The sequence below is a fragment of the Dunckerocampus dactyliophorus genome, chromosome 14 (assembly GCF_027744805.1).
Source record: "Dunckerocampus dactyliophorus isolate RoL2022-P2 chromosome 14, RoL_Ddac_1.1, whole genome shotgun sequence".
Taxonomy (NCBI): Eukaryota; Metazoa; Chordata; class Actinopteri; order Syngnathiformes; family Syngnathidae; genus Dunckerocampus; species Dunckerocampus dactyliophorus.
This window is the reverse complement of record NC_072832.1, coordinates 16,368,969-16,384,897: the sequence shown is the minus strand read 5'-3', so window position 1 is coordinate 16,384,897 and position 15,929 is coordinate 16,368,969. Positions and strand designations below refer to the sequence as shown.

The window sequence follows — 15,929 nt, the reverse complement described above, 5'->3', positions numbered from 1 at the left end:
GAATATAGCATAGAATGCTTGTATAAATTCACTTGTACCTTGCAATCTGTTAGCTGTATATAAATAGCAAAGAAAAAACCTTAGTATTTATTTGGATATTTCTGACGAAAATACACGAGTGATGGGAAATTTCCGAGTCACTCGCTGAAGTCAATCTGGTATTCTGGTATCTTTGTAACGACACAATGAGCATGCACAACAAGGTGTACCCGTGAGCCAGTGAAACCCGACTCTTCGCCGAGTACCTGTGAGTCAGCGAAACGCGAGTGTTCATCGACGCACCTTTGAGTCCGTCAAACTTGCATGTTGAGCGAGTGACTTGTTTGCTTTTTTGAGTCTGTGATGCAGCTCGGGCAGGAAGGAGAATTTATTTGCGGCACGAACCAGACCTTTTGGTTTTTCTACGGGGTTAATACATTTATTTAAATGCAGTTTGAGCAACAGTTGCACAATTAGTGACATGGTAACTAGTTTCCTCGTTTAATTTAGCTAGCTGTAGCACGGGTGAGTAAATGTGGGGGTTGATAGAAATGATAGATAGAAATTCATATAAATTTGGCCTACGATAGAATTTTAATTCTACCACCCTATCGTGAGAGACGTGTTAGGCATGCTGAGCATGTTGATGACACAACCACAGAGACTTGCAAAACTGAGAGCATCAAACTGCAACAAGCTGCAAAATGTTGTCCGTATAATGTAGTGCAGTAGCTAGCACTGCTAAAGTGCAGTATGCCCTAAGCCACTCCTTATTGGGGCTATCCACATGGAAACGTTTTCAGGTCAAAAGATATTTTATCGTTTCAGCCTCTCATCCACATGGAAACAGCCTTCTGGGTGCTCTGAAATGGTATTTTTTGAAAACGGCTTCCAGAGTTAGAAAATCTGAAAAACGCCAGCTTGTCGTTTTCGTGTAGACAGCCGAACCGTTGTTTTTCACAAGCGATGACATCACCAACCCGTTGACACCCCATCGCTGTCTCGTAACCAGAAGTGAGCTTTGACCACAAGCCAACATAATATCTGAATATTTCGCCGAACATGACTCACTCCAGTCAACACTCCAGTCCTGATATGCTTGTTGTCTTTTCGTTTCATGCTCGTACTCGCCAAAAATGCATTATCCGTAATGGGTACTGGTCTAAAACAAGCATCCGGCTCATCCCTACAGAGAATAATACAACAACTACAGAGAGCAACTACACTGCGGACGGAAATTATGTTACCGCCTACATCAGCCGCCAAAGGAAGAGCATTTGTAATCTTTTAGCTGCTTTGAAATGGTTCCATTATAGTTTATAAGCCAAAATATATATATATATACAGTATTGTTACCGCAAGAGGCTGTACCGTATACTGCAATATGGATTTTAAGCCATATCGTTCATCACAATACTAGTTTTAAATTAAGAACAAATTGGAGATTGACCATGTGTTTGACTTTTGAAGTTCCACTGTACTGTGGCAATGTTTTGCTGCCTGTACGAAAGCAATGCCAATGCATTACAGCAGGGCATGTTTTATGCCGACATAAGTGACAAATGAAGTACATTATGAGGTGATTCTGATACTATATTAAGTTATATTAAAGTTATTGTGAAGTGATGAAAAAGTAGTGCTTTAAATCCTTCAGAGAAGCAAGTGTCTTGAGCCTGCATTTTAGCTTTGTCCAAGTTTTTCAAGCTGAAATGACATCACTTTATTAGTTGCGTATCAGTGTCTAGTTGAGTTAAATGATTACCTATTAACCAGGAAACATCCAGAGCAGGATGCAGCTATGCTTTCTCCCTCCTTCCCGTACTCTGCACTTGGCTGGTTCGGAGCTCTGCCTGTGGGCACAGTGGATTTGACACAAGAGTGCTGATGAATCTCATCAGTTTAATGTGTTTATGCTTGCTAAACCCTAAATGCTTATTGCTGCTCAATGGAGTGCTACAAAGTTACCTAATTCCCCCCTCCCCAGTTGTCTGTCACTGCATGGCTTCTGTCTGGGTCTGCTACAGTATTTAGGCACTGACTGTGAGTCGTATGTGTGCAACCTGTAGAAGACTAAGGGCACGCTGTGTCTCTGTGATTTGTGTTACCGAGCACAAAATGGGCGTTGACACAAATACAGTGAGCACAGATATTACCGTTTCTTTCCCCACCTCATTGTCAGCCCATGACTGTCTCTCTACCTCCACAGTGATCCCTTTTTACATCCTTTTCACACTAAATACTTTAGTCTTATCTTCAGTGCCCCAACCTTGCCTGTCTCCTATTAGGGCCAATGAGACTGGCTGCCTATATGACAGCTATCTCCCTGTATTAATTAAAATGTCACACCACCGAATCAATATTGTAAAAAAGCTCACACACAACTCATCACCACGCTGTGGTAAATGCCTTTTGGGTGACAGGTAAGTCCAAAGAAAAAGACGCAGCTGAATGGTATGATGGAATTATCCAGAAAGAACATGTAACATTAAAAATGTATGACCCCCCCCATGTGTTACTTCATAGCTCACAATTGCAAATTATCCACACTGTCATGAAGTGTGCCGCTTTAACCTGACAGATGCATAAGTCAGCAGCAGCAGCAGTAGATCAGGAGACACAACGTAAGAACCTTTTAGCTACACGTCTGGTTGCAAAGGGTTAAACCAGGGGGGTCTAAACATTTTCCACCCAGTGCCACATACTGGGAAATGAAATGATGAAAAGGTCACTTTGATATTGTGTAAGCCATCACACGTAGCTATGCTAAGAGGTTACCGGATATATATTTTAAGAAAAAAATGCATCTCAGCTTTGCGATATAGGTGAAACATTTGTGACATTGTGACATTTTTTCTGTTAATATTCATCCTTCATTCATTCATTCATTCATTATCTATGTCTCTCGTCCTCTTTATAGTTTGACTTTATTCTGGTCAAATTACAGCTCAATTTTCCAACTATTTAAACTTTCTTCCTCTAAATTGTCTTTTCGTAATGATTACTTTGTTCCCAGAGTAATTTGACTTTATTCTCATAACATTATAACTTTTTCCTCACGCTAATTTTCCAAAAAATAAAACTTTATTTGTTATTTTGTTGTTTGCTACTAAATTGACGTTATTTTTCCTCATAATATGACATTATTCTCGTAAAATTACGACTTTTTCCTTTTTTTTACAACTTTTTGCTCGAAATATTTTGACTTTATTCTTGTTCAATTATATTTTTACAATGTGCTGCGGGCCAATAAAAAAAAAAAAAGAAGCTGGCTGCAAATGTACTTTGGACACCCCTGCGTTAAACTAATACACACTCTTTTGGGAGGGAATCTGTCCGAGGGAGAGTTTTATCAAAGATTTTAAAATAGCTTCGCTCCTTCTTGTTATGACAAATCAGCTTTTTTTGAGTGAAAATAAATGAGTAATGATTTCTGGAACAAAAGTTGCCCCATTTCACCATAAAAAGTGTCAATGACTTCTATCAAATAAAACAGAGAGCTACTAATAATTGCAGACTATTCGACATTGCGTGTGACAAATAGGGTCATGTCAAAACTTAGCGAGGTTTGGACATACTCTACTCATTGGCAGACATTGTTCCAACGGAATGCTCAGGATACGGATAGAATGTGACAAATTCTGTCAGAGTAAATATGGTTTAATAAATGAATTAGCTTCATAAATAATGGCTGTAATGACATTTTAGGGAACAATAAGCCAGAGCGTTGTCAGGAAATAGTTGATGTATGAGTTTCATGCCTCAGCGGTTCCTCAAAATGAATAGGCTCGGGAAGATAGCAAGGGCCTGCAACCAGCCTATTTCCTCGAATTATCTACTTGTTGTCAATTTGCACAGTGGAATTACACATGCAAATTGAACTGCCTGCACAAACACCACTTGGAGATGATAAAAACAAATTAACAAAGGCTATAGAAGGAGGATTTATTTCACTGGCTAACCAGGGTCAAGCAATACATGTATTTTACGATTGTGTCTACCCAATTTTGGTGTAATTATATCAGCAAGTATTCCCTGTAATCATGTTTTTTCCCAACCTTCTCCTTACACATTCACTTCCTTCATATTCTGACAAATAAATAAACATCTGTTTACTTCTATTAGTAGATCACTCCTCTCACCTACACAGACAAAGGTGAAAGGTCAACAGTTTACAGACACAGCTGACTTAAGTCGCAGTCAAATCTACACAGCACAAGTCATAGTGTTAAATATATATATATACTATCACCTCTTAACATCTCACCCCCATTGGGGAGGACCTCCATGTTTGCTATTAGATATCTAATTTACTTTGTACACACAGTGCTAATCTGCGCTAATGAATTCTGCCACACCAAGCCAGATGGAGATGACTTAAAATTATTACCACTTCCACAGATTTGCCTTTGCTCATTTGAGGTTCAATTTGGCTGGCTCGCAAAACAGTCTGTCACAGCAAGATACTAATAATTAGGGTTTTAAGATGATTAGTTTATCTCTGTGCTCTTACAGGGCTGCCTCTTATCCACCATGGCCAAAACTTAATAAGAGACTCGAAGTTTTAAACAGCCAACTCATAAATTACCAAGAAATGATGAAAATAATGAACTGGAGCAAGAGGGTAAAAGAAAGAGGGAGCTGGATGGTGGGCTACGTGATATTCATTCAAGTGTGAATTAGAACACAAAGTCTGGTGATCAAGGAAACGATACGGACCCCAAAATAGGTTATTATTGGTGACACTTTGTGACATTTACTTCATTTACCTTCCCACTCTACTTTACTCATCAAATTGTCATACATGTAATTACAGTACTGATAATGCTGAGTGAGTGATACCAGTTAATGGTTGCATATTTTAGAGGTTGGGTTTGAGATTTGTCTCTTCAAGATGACATTCAATATAAAATAAGCCTTATCATCCCAATTTAATGTGCACTGCCTTTCACAAAACTCAACTCACGCATTTATGGTATCAGGAGGTCAAGGACACGACAAGGTCCCTGCAATTTTGCCTCACTGGCTTGGACAGCTGCCCACTCTATGAATAACAACATTTGAATAGCAAATGTAAAATGTAAAAAAAAAAAAATGTATATATATATATATATACCAGCAAATGTATGATTATTAAACATTGCTTCTCTTACATACACAGCTCATTTTCAGTATTGTGTGCAAGACCCTAAACACAATTAACAAGGGCTGCAACAAACGATTATTTTCTTTGTCAATTAATCTGAAGCTTGTTGTTTCTATTAATAGGGTATGCCCTAGACTGACCAAATCAATATGAACCATACACAAACAGTTAGTGGTTTGGTCTGCAACATATCAGAAAAGAGGCAAAAAATGTTGATCACTGTTTTCCAAAGTCAAAGCTAACGTGTGTGAATATCTTGTTTTGCCTAAAACGCAAAGATAATAGGTCTGCTTTCATGAATAATGAAAGAAATGTAAAAAAAAATCACATTTGAGAGGCTGAAATCAAAAGATTTACATTTAAAAAAAAAACCAAACTATTATTTGAAAACCAAAATAGCTGTCCATTAACTGCATAATTGATTAATCCTCAATTAATCATTGATTAAATCAATTAATTGTTGTAGCTCTACAATACATGCAATACTTTCATGAGTATGACGTATCCAGAGTCCAGTGTTTTCCCACAAGGGGCGTCGAGATCTGATATTGATATCAAATATCATGTATCGGATTATATCAGCCTGCACTAAAATCTCCGATATAAGCACTCCAATACACAGCCCATTCCAGACTCCAGCCCACATGATCACAACAACAGCGTGTGCTAATGTGCTAACAAAGTAGCAAGGAGTAGGAATACGGGTGATACAAAACCTGTCATGCACAAGTTTCCCGTAGCGACACAGAATTGGAGAAGTTTAATACCAACCTCATTGCGCATTTGAAGCAGCATCACAAAAAACAGCCTAAGGATTTTCGGAAGACCGCTGAGATGAAGAGGAAACCTCTGGCTCCTTCAAACAACCAACACTGTTAGAAACATTTTCATCCATGGTGTGGCCAAGACTTATTAGCAACAGGAGAAATGATAGGTCTTTCAGAGCCAAATGTGACTGTTTATAACAGGGAGAAAACTATCACCATGAAGTCAGCACAAAGCGGCAGACAGACAGAAAGACTGTTCCAAGTGTCAAGGTCAAAGATACTCTGGTGCTTGGAAACGAAGCCATATCTAACAGGAACATAAACAGAAAAGCTACTCCCAGCTATCCAAGTGCCACTGTCTCTGACGTCACAAAACTGATACTTGAGGAACTGGCAAAACACCAAGGGGTGAAACATCTGATTCTTCATGTGGGTGCAGTGGATGTCAGCAAGCAACAGTCTGAAACCTGAAAAAAAGACTTTAATCAACTATTTGAGAGTCTTGATGAAGTGGCAATACCAACGTTCATCAGTGGACCTCTGCCAAACATCGACAGGAGGATAAACAAATTCAGCCGGCTGCTTCAGCTGAACACATGGCTGTCCAAAGTCTGTGAGTGCAGAGGACTGCACTTCATTGAGAATTTCAATCTCTTCTGGCAAAGAGAGGATCTGTTTAAAGGAAAAGGCACACGCCTGAACGGAGGTGGAGTGAGACGGCTGACGGTCAAACCTCCTCCATGCTATGAGGCATTAAAGTGGGCCTGGTGCAGATTCTGTGCTGCCACCGAGAGCTGAGAAGAAGTGAGAGGAGAACTCCTGCCTCGTCACCCAAGGACCCAGCAAAGGATTCAGCCACAGCAACCACAGCCGCTCATCCAGAATCCAGACCTCCGGTTTCAGATGCAGTAGCTCCTCCCTCACCTTCACCACAGGCCTAGGACCCACCTGCTGCACCTACACCCTCCAGAGATGCTTCACTACTGAATCTCTGGTACTGCTCTAAATTGGTTCAAGTCCTATCTGGATAACAGGAGGTACATTTTTGGAATTGGTAACTGTGTCTTAGATCAAATGGCTATGACCTGTGGGGTTACCCAAGGGTCAATCCTGGGGCTTTTGTTCAATCTGTGCATGCTGCCTTTAGATCTCATATCTGAATTTAAACAGCCACGTTAAATCAATAACATCATCAGCTTTTTACCACCTAAAAATCATTGCCAAAATGAAGGGAATATTGTCTAAGCCTGATTTAGAGAGACAAAGCCATGTCTTTGTCTCCATCAGGCTGGACTACTGTAACAGCCTTCTCACTGGGCTCTCTAAACGAGCAGTAACACAGCTGCAGTACATCCAAAATGCTGCTGCTCGAATCCTGACTAGAACCAGGAAATATGACATTTTTAGTCCAGAACTCAGGTCTCTGCACTGGCTTCCTGTCACTCAGAGAATAGACTTTAAAACAGCCTTGCTTGTGTACAAGTCTTTTCATGGTCTGCAACCCTCAATTTTGGCAATGCTCAAATCCATGCTGAAAACTCTTCTATTCAACTGTGCATTTGACAACTGAAAGTATTTTATCTGCACTCTTTATTTTGAATTAATTTATTTTGGTTTGTTTGTTTTTTTGTTTTATGGAATGATTTATGCAATTTTATGTAATGACGTCATTATTCTTAGCTAAACACTAGCACACACTGTTGCGATTGCGTGGGATCTGCACGCCAAATAGAAGGACTGCCGCGGGATAGTGGTGCTGGTGTGGAGTCTGGAATGGACTGCTTGTATTGGAGTGCCAAATATCTGAGATTTTAGATACAGACTGATATAATTCGATACTGTTTTTTGGCTGATATCGGACCGATACCAATATCATATCAGGACACTCCTAATAATTAATTGAATGAGAATCACTAAAGCATTGATATTATTATTATTGTTTACTATCTTCAGTGGTGTAAATATAACAATAACAATATTAGTGCTGCAACAATTAATTGATTAATCGATGGTTAACCGATTACCCAATTAATCAACAACAACTGTATTTTGGTAATCGATTAATCGTTTTTGATTTAAATATGTAAATACCCTCTGATTTCAGCCTCTCAAACGTGGATATTTTTTAATTTCCTTAGTCATCCATGAAAGCAGACCCATTATCGTTGTGTTTTAGCCAAAACAAGATATTCACACATATCATTTTTGACTTTGGAAAACAGAGATGGGCATTTTTACCTCTGCCAAGCACAGAGCAGAGCGCAAGCGCAGAGCGGAGGTTATGCTTCTGCTGGCGTTTATGTGTTTGTTTGTGTTCAAAATAAGTTGAAAAGTTCTGATATGGAAGAACTGATTAAACCTGTCTGGATCCAAGATTTTTTTAAAGGATTCTTTAACATTGCAAGATTGGACCATTTTCAGCATTTCTACATATAACTCCACCAAAAATGGTCAGAGCACTTGGAAACAGGATAAAATACAGTTTCCAGCAGGTTCTACAAAATATCAAAGACTGATCCAAAAAATGTAGGATTTATTTTGGTGTCAATCACAATATGGGGGGGGGAACTAAAGTGCTTGGTGTAGGTCTGCCCCCTCCTAGTGCTTCTCTAGTTGCCTCTTTTCTGATATGTTGCGGACCCAACCACTAACTGTAAGTGTTTGCATCATATTCATTTGGTCCATTTATGGCCTAACTGATTACTGCATTAATTGAAACAACAAGCTTCATTTTAATCTATTAAGAAAATGATCATGATTGTAGTTTAGTGTAAATGTATTGTTTTATTCAAGCTATTTGATAAACATTTAGATTGTTTTTATTATTTAACATTATTTTAACAGAATATTCAAGCGTCAACCTGGTGTTTGTGCACTTATTTGCTCTGTCAGTTCAAATCTTCTATTTCTGAATAAAGACACAGAACTTAAAAATGTGTTTTTTTAATCGATTAATCAAAAAAATGATCGACTGATTACTCGATATTTGAAATAATCGTTAGTTGCAGCCCTAAACAATACAATATATAACTGTGCACGCAATACAAATTTATGGTTGTACCTGAAAACATGAGCCTTCCCTCAGCCCATTGTCACTCTAATTTATGAGACACAAAGTGCAACCTTATTGCAGCTTTGCAAATAGAAGCTACCAAAAGAAAACTTACTGGGAATGAGAGCGAAAGAGCAATTTAAGGGTAGATGTTCATGTGCCAGCGCTTGGGGCTACACAAGATTTGCATGCTAATCATCCTAATAATAATGTAGTGCCCAAAGCAACGAGGGTCATAGAAGGAAGCTTATCTCACCAGGAATATGGCACAAAAATAGGCTAACATTTGACGGATTGCTGGTAATTTATGGACCTCACCTCATTTACAAAAACATCGCAAGAACCTGCTACTGTCGTTTAACACTAAATTAGAGGCTACAAGCTAGCTTCGATTGACTGTTGCTAGAGCAAATTGCTCTGCTTACCGCAAAAGTTAAATAACTCAAATTTCACAGTAGAGTATAGTAATCCTTTGCCACTTCACGCTTTGAATTTCGCAGCATCACTCATCACTGATCACTCATCATGTTTTTTCAATAATGTATTAATTAATAAATCATGCTGCTTCTTGGTTGAATACGGGCAATTATTAGTAAAAAGTATGCATTCTTAAACAAATGTTGCTTATTGTTTGCCTAAATTAAGTATTTTCAAGTATAACATGGCTATATGAACTAAAATACAAATAAAGGCATAAAAAAGGCAAGATGCAAAGATGTTGTGATGATATTTTGTATTGTACACTGGTCACTAGGTGACAGTAATGTTACTCTAATGTTCGGTGAGACACACAAGCAACAGACTTAATCGCCGGAACAACAGGCTTTTATTGCAGGTTTGAATTATCTCACAACAGGCCCAATAATCCCTAATAAAAATCCCTAATGTAAACACAGGCTAACCAACACCAGCCAGAGTGAGTCCCCAACGTCACTTCCTGTCCACCCCCCACATACTTCCCCAGAACGCATTTACCATAACACACAATAGAACAAGTCTGATTTATGTCTTACATGGCTTGTTTACTCCTATTATGTCAACCATATTGGGTAATATGAGTGTAAAAGTGACTATATGGGTGTTATTTAATGTCTAGAGAGCTCTAATAATGTAAAAAATCTTATTTAGATGGTTGTAAACAGGTCTTTAATGCTGTAACTACAAAAATATTTCATTTATAAATAAGGACTCCCACTTGGCGGAACTTTACTTATCACCGTCGGGTCTGGAACCAATTAGCCGTGATAAACAAGGGATTACTGTAATATTGTTACTAGTAGCTGAAATGCTATTCTTATAATCAGCTGCATTTTATTTAGTAATTTAGAAATTTTAGTATTCAGTGTTTTCCCTACTATTACATTAGCTGGATGTTTATTTTGAAAGGTGATGGTTAACATACACAATTGGCAAGGAGCGATCACATTACACTGCTTTCAATGACTATAACAGTTGCTTGTGTTCGTCAAACACAATATAGAATGTTTATCCATAATTAACACACCTATAAAACTAAAACTTTTAGATCATTATTAATGAAATTTGTATTTTTAACAAAATTAACGGTGTAATATGCTGCCTGTGAAAATATACACTGTATTATCTTTTACCTGCAAAACAATGCCACTTTCAAAAGCAACATAAAGTAACGTGTCATTATAACGTGGTCTATTGTAAAGCGTATGGTTAATTCTGAGTAATTCATAACAACAGACCTGCTTTAGGGTAGTCTAGAATTTGTTAATGAAAACTGTGGGTAACAATATTTTAAAATTTGTGTTTACTATAGCATACATATGTACAAACCCTGCCTTTACTGTACAGACACGACACAGGACCCCCATTTGCTCCGTGACTTGCATACTAACTGTGTTCGCTTCAGGTACTTTTTAAGACAACTACTTACGATACCTAGCTAATTGAGCTAACCTTTTAGAGAACAATTTCTCATTGTAACATGAACAAAAACATGAAAGATATATGTCATAAAATTACCTCTTGGTTGAAATACACACTATGAGCGAGTTGTAATTTGCCATCATTAGAGGAGAAGATGCATTATGGGGTTTGTAGTATTATTATTAAATATTCTTTCTCACTCTCTCGTGCGCAAGCATTGCGAGTGCGAATGGGATTGGGTGATCGGAATGACGCGTCCAACTCTTAACCAATTGGAGTCGTCCTCACTGTGACGTCCAATGTTTACCCGGAAATGCGAACTTCTTTTCACGGCCACTGGTGAAATCTTAAATTTGCCTGAAGGTCTTTGTGTTCCGTCGCATTAAACATTTGTTTATGCGTTCCGCAACGTAAGGGGTATCAGTATGTATAGCGGACTTCTGCCTAAGGGTTTAACAGAAGACGACCTTAGTCCAGATGATGAAGAAGATCAGCAGGCGAGTACCAGCGAAGCGAGGGGGAGCTCTCCTGGGGAAAACGATGGCACCGTGCTAGAAGCGCATGCAAATCCTTCTGTCATCGATACCAGTATTGAATCCCAGGCATGCAACCTGCCTGGTATATCCCAGGAAATGTGGCAAGTATGTTGTCTATTATGCACGATGTCACAGACATCGCTAAGGTTGCCTCTTACAAACTCACTGCTCTATGTGTTGAAGAAATTCAATGAGCTGCGTGAAAAGAAAGAGGACATGAAGATACAGGAGAGAAGTAAAAGACGGCGACGCAGGAAAGGTGGCAATGTTTATTTATAATAAAAGTAATACTGAACATAGTTTATTCACTGTAGTTTGTGGATGACTTCACCTCAAAGTCACTAAACAGTCTTACTTAAAACACCACAGCAAAGCAGAAATAACATTGTGAACGTGCAGCTACTGTAAATAACACAATACTGTTGAATATTAGAAAAGCCATGAGTATATTGTAATACAGGGTACTTGATGCTGTGTAACTGTGCCTGTTATGTCACCTGACAGGAACAAAAAGCGAAGAGCCAACAGAGACAAGGTACCAAATTGTTGTGGTATGCAGATTAAAAAAAAAATTTGCTTTGTAATTTGCAGAATACGAATTCCAGTTATTAGGATGACTACTGAACGTAAACAATATTTTCTCAGCGGAGAGCGCCAGGAGAAGGTGGAGAAGCACTGGGATGGTCTTAAGCAGTATTTTGGTGTAAATGATCGATTTCATCCCCCTGCAAGTTCCAAACCTCCTCCAAAGGTAATAAAACCTTCTGCATTCCACCTTATCAGCTTGCAGGGTTTAATACCATGTCTATCGTTGCTGTTGGAAACACTGCTGTCACATCCTTTGTGTTTCCATGCCACCGTGTCCTTTCATTGTTTTATGTGATATGACATATGGATTAGAAGAATCCGTTTGGAAACTCAACCTGACATTGAGAAGAATATTAAGGATTATGTTCGGCTACATTTACTGATAAGATTAGAGACACTCTTCTTTCTTGTGTGGTTGAGATTAAAGTGAGATCTAAATGTCTCCTCCTCTGTGCAAATCCTCATAAAAACCCAAATTTTACTTAGCAGAAGACATGAGGGTTAGCGTAAGGACTTCAAGAAATCCATGAAAATTGCACATTTTCCTGTGAATATATTTCTCACTAGCATTTTAATATTAAAAGACATGAAAACTGCAAATGAGGCAAAATGTGTGCTACCCAAATGACCCAAAGAATAAAAGCTGTTCTCATTTGAGCTTAGAAATTATTTTAATAATAATTTTTGGGTGTAGTTTTATATTGAATTGAATTAAGATTGGACTGATTTAGCTTCATTCTGACTGTAGCAGCTATGAAAGGATAATGAAATGATTAACAAGCTGAATAAAACCAGAACTTTTTTCATTAGTATAATGACGCATCCTCAATCCCTGAAATGCAGTTCCTTATCATTCATATATAATTTATTTGCCTTAAAGAAGGAAGGTCTGTCAGATTGGCTTACTTTGTTAATATTAATAATAATCAGTGTCAACCTATAATAAGAATTACATCTATGATATCATGAATTTCTCTGTACCATGACAGCTACACATAGGATGCTCTTTGCAGACTGTAAAAGTACACCTTTCAAGTTGATCAGACATGCCTCGACATATAAAAGTCTTACACATGTACAGTATATGTTTACTCCTTGCTAGTAATAGTAGGCTGTTAGTCAAGTTGACATCCACCTGTTCTAGGGAAAGTATGTGAGTACGGTTTCTCAAGTCAGAATCATTCATCATGCACGATCCGAGCGTGATATAAAGTTGTCTGGTACACAGTTCTTCTCCATTAAGTAGTCTGCCCCTTCATTGCGTCCCGTGTCCATTGCCGTACTATCAAGCTAATTATGGAGAGTGATGGCGAGTCATGCAAATCAATATTTTAAGGTGAACAATACACTTTTGCTATCATCTGTATGCAGTATTTTTACTTGAAGTCCTCAGATCTTTCATTGGAGGAGTCACGGTTGTAACTGCAGCTTCCTTATGATATATTTAACATGATGACATTTTGGGGCTGAAGACATCTGGTGGTCTCCTTCCTTAGATAGGCTCATCACAGCAGAACTGCCTTGCGATCAGAAAGCTGCTTCATCCCGTAATGGAAATTTGTAATTAAAGTCACATTTATGTTTGGTAATCTCCTGTAGCATTTTTTAAGATTTCCCCTCTAATATCCAATCAAAAAGGTTTTCATTTGTGAGGAGAAATCTACATATTTGTAGTAATGGCAATCATATTAAAAATACGGCCCTGGGGACTTTTGAAGTTACTCTTTGATTTTTTTCCGCACTACCCTTATTTCCCCCCCAAAAAAGCTGATTTTTTTTTCTCTTTTGCAGTCCGGCCTAGAAAAGAGCATAGAGAGGGCCATAGCTGAAGGGGACATTGCAAAGGCAGAGGAGATGAGCGACAGACTCGCCACTCGAGAGGTACGTTGTGCTGATAAGAGATCTTTGGGGTGCTCCTGCTGTGACAAATCAGGCTAATGGATCCGTGGCCATTTCTGCTGCAAAGACATAGAGGAACATAAACACACCCAGACAGCCACCATTCAGTCCTGCAGCCTTTTTCCATTGAGTTAATGGAAAGCCCTCCCCTTAGTTTTGAAGTGCTGCAGTTTTAAAGGACTTTTGGCTCTGCTTTTTAATGAAGGGTACATTGCTTTCAAGCCAACTCTTAAATCATTCCGCAGGTATGAGTTTCATACCTTTGAAGTGTACATGTCCCTAAATGCAGTGCCTGGAGTTTTGGATCCTACTGCCTTGGTAGGCATCAAGGATCAAGTGGTTTGAAAGTAATTTAGCATAAAATGTAGCCCCCGCACATGTAATTGTATTTAAAAAGAAACGTAGCGGTGGAGGTACTTTGCCTTGCTTTGCTTTGCCTTATATTGTTCCTTAAAATTGGCGTTTTTTTGTTTCATATTACGTGTTGCTCACAGCTTTCATTATAATTTGACATTTTGCAATCGTTGCCAACATGTTACACCAACAGCTGTCTGTTCTTCCACGTTCTTTTACCGTCACATACATTCAAGGGTTCTAATTGATCATGTGTGTTTTAATTAGTTTAATTAACCCTCCTCCATGATAACATTATTGCAGTATGTATATGTGACATTTGAAGCATGCCAAGGCAAAGGATACATTGGGTACCCACTATCCCTCGTAATAAATCAAAACACTATTTTCCTTAAATTAAATCTACAAACTTAGCATGTTGGCCACACAGTCAGCAGATGGGGAAGATCTGGGTTTGAATCTCCGCTTGGGCGTCTCTGTGTGGAGTTTATGTTCTCCGGTTTCCTCCCACATTCCAAAAACATGCATGTTTGGTTAATTGGAGACTCTAAATTGTCCATAGGTATGAATGTGAGTGTGAATGTTTATCCATATAGTATGTGCCCTGTGATTGGCTGGTGACCAGTCCAGGGTGTACCCCACCTTTCGCCCAAAGTCAGCTGGGATAGGCTCGAGCACGCCCCATCGACCCTAGTGAGGATAAGCGGCATAGAAGATGGATGGATGGATAAAACTACAATCTAAGTAACTATGCCCACAACTGTAAAAGCATTTGAAAGTATTATTATATTTATTTAAAGTAAGTTATTTTCAATTGTTTCTCAGCTTCTTTATCAAAACGCTGCTTGCAACTTTCTTTGGCTCCATTTTGGGTTATTTTGCTGCTTTGATCAATAAGCAAAGCAGAGACTTGAGATGAGAAAAACTATTGAAATGAAGAAATAACCCATGTTGATCTCGCTGCTGTCTTTGCCAACAACGCGTCCTCAGTGACGGTAAAAGTAACCTTAAATGTTCATTTATCCCTTTCATTCATCATATACATAGCGAGAGGAAAACGGATGTGAACCCTTTTGAATTTCTTACATTTCTGCATAGGTTGGTCATAAAATGTAGTCTGATGAGGACAAGCAGGAAAATGTCAGTGTAGTTGCAGATCAGACGTGCACAACAATCATGATGCATTTAGGATCATTCGTCATTACAAAACTGTTCAACAAATCTTTCAGTTCAGCAAGATTCCTGGGATGTCTCGTGTGAATAGATCTCTTGAGGTTATGCCACAGCATCAGCAATCAGCTTGAGGTCAGGACGTTGACGATGCTACTGGAGCCCTTCTGTTGCTGTTTAGCGTCTGTGTTTTGGATCATTGTCCTGTTGCAACACCCATAATTTTCTGAGCTTCAATTGTTGGACAAAAGGCCTCAAGTTCTTCTGCAAAATATATTGATAAACTTGTGATTTGTTTTTTCATTGATGATAGCAAGCTTTCCAGGCCCATGCCATGAAGCGCCCTCCACCATGCTTCACAGTTGGGATAAGGTTATGATGTTGGTGTGCAGTGCCATTTTTCCCCCACATATGGGTTGTGTGTTCCTCCCAAACAATTCAACTTTGGTTTTATCTGTCCACAGAATATTTTGCCAATAGTGCTGTGGAACATCCAAGTGCTCTTTAGCAAACGGACAAACGTGCAGCAATGTTTTTACACA

The 15,929-nt window shown here is 38.7% G+C and overlaps 1 protein-coding gene across 10 annotated transcripts in view; it reads left to right on the top strand.

The window, feature by feature from the left end:
- The first annotated feature begins 11,142 nt into the window (after positions 1-11,142).
- fam204a (family with sequence similarity 204 member A) overlaps positions 11,143-15,929 on the top strand; it is a 48,983-nt gene continuing 44,196 nt past the window's right edge. For 9 of the 10 annotated variants that reach the window (XR_008573627.1, XR_008573625.1, XR_008573624.1 and 6 more), the window contains exons 1-5: positions 11,143-11,481; positions 11,560-11,635; positions 11,881-11,911; positions 12,022-12,127; positions 13,756-13,845. Coding sequence is in view for 3 of the 10 variants with exons in the window: in XM_054798526.1 (XP_054654501.1) it covers positions 11,266-11,481; positions 11,560-11,635; positions 11,881-11,911; positions 12,022-12,127; positions 13,756-13,845 (519 nt within the window). In the remaining 7 variants the exon portion in view is untranslated. The remainder of the gene's footprint in view (positions 11,482-11,559; positions 11,636-11,880; positions 11,912-12,021; positions 12,128-13,755; positions 13,846-15,929) is intronic. The other variant, XR_008573628.1, reaches the window with a different exon arrangement.